At 50.5% G+C, this 2,833-nt stretch overlaps 1 protein-coding gene across 1 annotated transcript; it reads right to left on the bottom strand.

Moving 5' to 3' along the window:
• Window positions 1-776: 776 nt before the first annotated feature.
• LOC124698115 (serpin-Z1-like) lies at window positions 777-2,607 on the bottom strand. Its single transcript, XM_047230637.1, has 3 exons — window positions 2,236-2,607; window positions 1,618-2,115; window positions 777-1,073 (listed from the first exon to the last, which is right to left on the bottom strand). The coding sequence occupies exons 1-3, from the start codon at window positions 2,605-2,607 to the stop codon at window positions 777-779; spliced, it is 1,167 nt and encodes a 388-aa protein (XP_047086593.1).
• Between the last annotated feature and the right edge of the window lie 226 nt (window positions 2,608-2,833).

Here is a 2,833-nt window from a genome sequence, read left to right as displayed (position 1 = left end):
TGCACAACATAATCATCGAGAATGACCGCAAGACTCGAGCCGGACATGTTGGTCCTATGAGTGTAAGGGACCTCTTGCGAAGGTTGATCACCAAGTGCTTACCGAGTTTGCTGATTTCCTCGGCATACGGAAATCCGTGATAGCACCGTTCACGCTCAACCGCAATATGATCTCGTAGAGCATCTATGGAGGCTCAAAAGAGACACATCAACTGCGTCGGCGCCTTGATCTAGCCCAACTTCTATTTGTTTGATTTTAGTTGTTTGTCACTTTCAGTTTGGAAATGATATTGTCAAACATATTTACTTGTGTGCTATGTTTAAATTGATTATGTCTTCAAATACCCTAAACACACACGAAAAAAACGGAGGCCACGTTGGGGATGCGGCTAGTTAGGGACGTGCCCTAAAAGCGGCACCACGCAGTGACGTCCCCAAAACGGTTGACCCCTCGATGTATTCGAGAGAGAGAAAAGGAAGTGCAACTTTCCGAAGAAGCAATAATTTCGGGCACGTCTAAGGTTAAAATGAACAATTGCTCGCGATCACCTCTGTTGATCTAGTCGCCTCCTGTAAACAATGTCCAATTAAGTAGTATGTATACAACATGCGATGGACAATATAAATGATATTACATGTAGTAGGAAATTGCCGGTGCTGATTTATGGATCAAACAAAGTTTGTTGCCAACAACAGATGGTATTTCCCCTTTTTATTTTATTTTTCAGTATTCTTCCTCTCCGATGCATGCAGGAGAGAACACGGCTACTGGTAGAACTAGAGCAGAGGATTCACGACCTGCCCTGCGAAAAGCACAATGCCGCTCTGGTCCTCCGTGACGAGGAACATGAACGGGTGATCCGCCACGAAGTCGACAGGTTGAGGCTTCTCATAATCCTCGAGGCAGCACCCCGCCCTCATCTTAGCTTCGGTCGCCGCGGCGGCCATGGTACCATCCTCGTCGACCTCAACGACGCACTGGTGAAGCACGCTGCCCACCGCGAGGGTCTCCGAGCAGTCGACCATCTCCGCGAAGTCACGTGAAAAGACGAACGGGCGCTCCAGCCCCAGATCAAGGTTTAAAATAGCGCGCTATTTCTCCGCTAATACCACGCAATAGCATATTTGGAGGGTCTACGCTAAATTTTAGTAATTTTGCTCGCTTTGGAGCTATTTGTGAAATAGCGTGATATATCGTGCTAAAACTTCATAGCATTAGCACGCTATTTTTTCAAGCAAAGTTACTTTCACTTTTTCGTGGTGATGAAGTGCAATATGTTGGTTCCTCTTCTAGATTAGAACTTAATATCGTTAATGCTGATGATTCTTAATAAATAATTTATACTATGTTGTTGCCTTGTGGAATACTGATGTTAGCCTTATGAAAAATTCGAGATCTATGTGTTGTATGTGGCTATGTATGTATGATTCAGTCATTTTTTGGAATAAATATCCAACATTTTTAGCAAAATCCTTTATTTTTAGACTATATTTAATATTTTTTTTCAAAACGCTATTTGAAATATAGCACGCAATTAGCACGATATAGCGTCCATAGCGTTTGATGGAGACCGACGCTATTTCATTTAGCACGCTATTTTAAACCTTGCCCCAGATCCTTGAGAAGGTCCGACGCCTCTATCTTGAAGGACGCCTTGAACTTGGGGATCCTGAAGTCCCCCACCTCGACCCACTGTTGAGGGACGCAGCGGTCCAGGAGCCCGGCCACGTCGGAGCTGAGCTCGCGGACCAGCGCCTGCAAGCCGTCGCGGTCGTCGGGGAGGTAGATGTGCATGCTGAACCGGTGGTTGCTGCGGTACTCGTAGTCGTAGGGCAGCTGCAGGACTTTGAAGCCGGGATGGGAGCTGATGCGCTGGCTGTTCTTGCTCGCCATGAACGGCACGCGCACAGGCCTGCTCTCGCCGGGCACGAAGAAGTCTTCGTCCTTGGTGTCGTCCGGGTCGAAGGGGTCGAGCCATGTGCCTCTCAGGTAGAGCGCGTTGCCGATGACGAGGACGGAGCCGCTGCTAAGGTGGCCGTCCGGCATGAGGTCTGTGATGAGGCCGCCCGTCTTGCACTCGAACCACCGGTTGATCTCGACTCTCGCCTCCTCAGCCTTTCGTTGAGCATGTAGTACATCAAAGCATGCAGAGCAGAGGCGATCGAATCTAGCTAATCGAAATTCCGCAAAAACTGTAGAAAGAAATGTTATTATTGCTAGTAGATCATCAGTTACCTTTTCTTGGAAAGGCATGGCACAAGCCGCGGCCTTGTACTGGGAGGCGACCTTCTCTGCAAAGGCGGGCCTAAGCCGGAAACACGAGTCCACCCAGACGCCTACCGCGCACCGGACGTCGGGCTCCGCGCCCCTTTCCCCGGCGAGGATACCGGAGGCTACATGGGAGGCGAGGGATGCATGTGCCGTTCCGCCGGAGGGGCCCAGGAAGGAGACGATCTGGTCGAGGGTGTCGCCCGTGGCACCAGCAGCCAGAAGCACCAGGACGGAGTGGAAGGAGAGCGGTGAGAGGGCTAGGTTGGCTTTGTCGCTGCCGAGGTGGAGCAGGAGCCGCGTGGAGAGGGCGGCAAGGTCGCGGACGGCGTCCGTCATGCCCTCCGTGTTCATCGCAGCAATGGACAATGGTGAACGTGCGGCGGCGCGGTGTACTACAGTACTGGTCTGCAGCGGATCGAAGTAGAGGGAGGGTACCTCAGACTAGCTACTTCCTCAACAGGCACCGGTAGCTTTTGTAGCCCAAGGCGTGGTGTTAATTTGTCGTCTTGTCTTCGTTTCTCTGCAGTGGATGGCATTCCACCAGAAATTTCCTGACCATTAA

The sequence above is a fragment of the Lolium rigidum genome, chromosome 3 (assembly GCF_022539505.1).
Source record: "Lolium rigidum isolate FL_2022 chromosome 3, APGP_CSIRO_Lrig_0.1, whole genome shotgun sequence".
Classification (NCBI taxonomy): domain Eukaryota; kingdom Viridiplantae; phylum Streptophyta; class Magnoliopsida; order Poales; family Poaceae; genus Lolium; species Lolium rigidum.
Note: the sequence above shows the minus strand (reverse complement) of the source record. Positions and strands in the feature narration are given on the sequence as shown.

Coding starts and splice junctions, on each gene's coding strand:
- LOC124698115 (XM_047230637.1), bottom strand. CDS start 2,607: ATGACGGACGCCGTCCGCGACCTTGCCGCCCTCTCCACGCGGCTCCTG. Junction 2,116..2,235: donor CCATGCCTTTCCAAGAAAAG/GTAACTGATGAT, acceptor GCTCAACGAAAG/GCTGAGGAGGCGAGAGTCGA. Junction 1,074..1,617: donor AGGCGTCGGACCTTCTCAAG/GATCTGGGGCAA, acceptor ATTTTAAACCTT/GATCTGGGGCTGGAGCGCCC.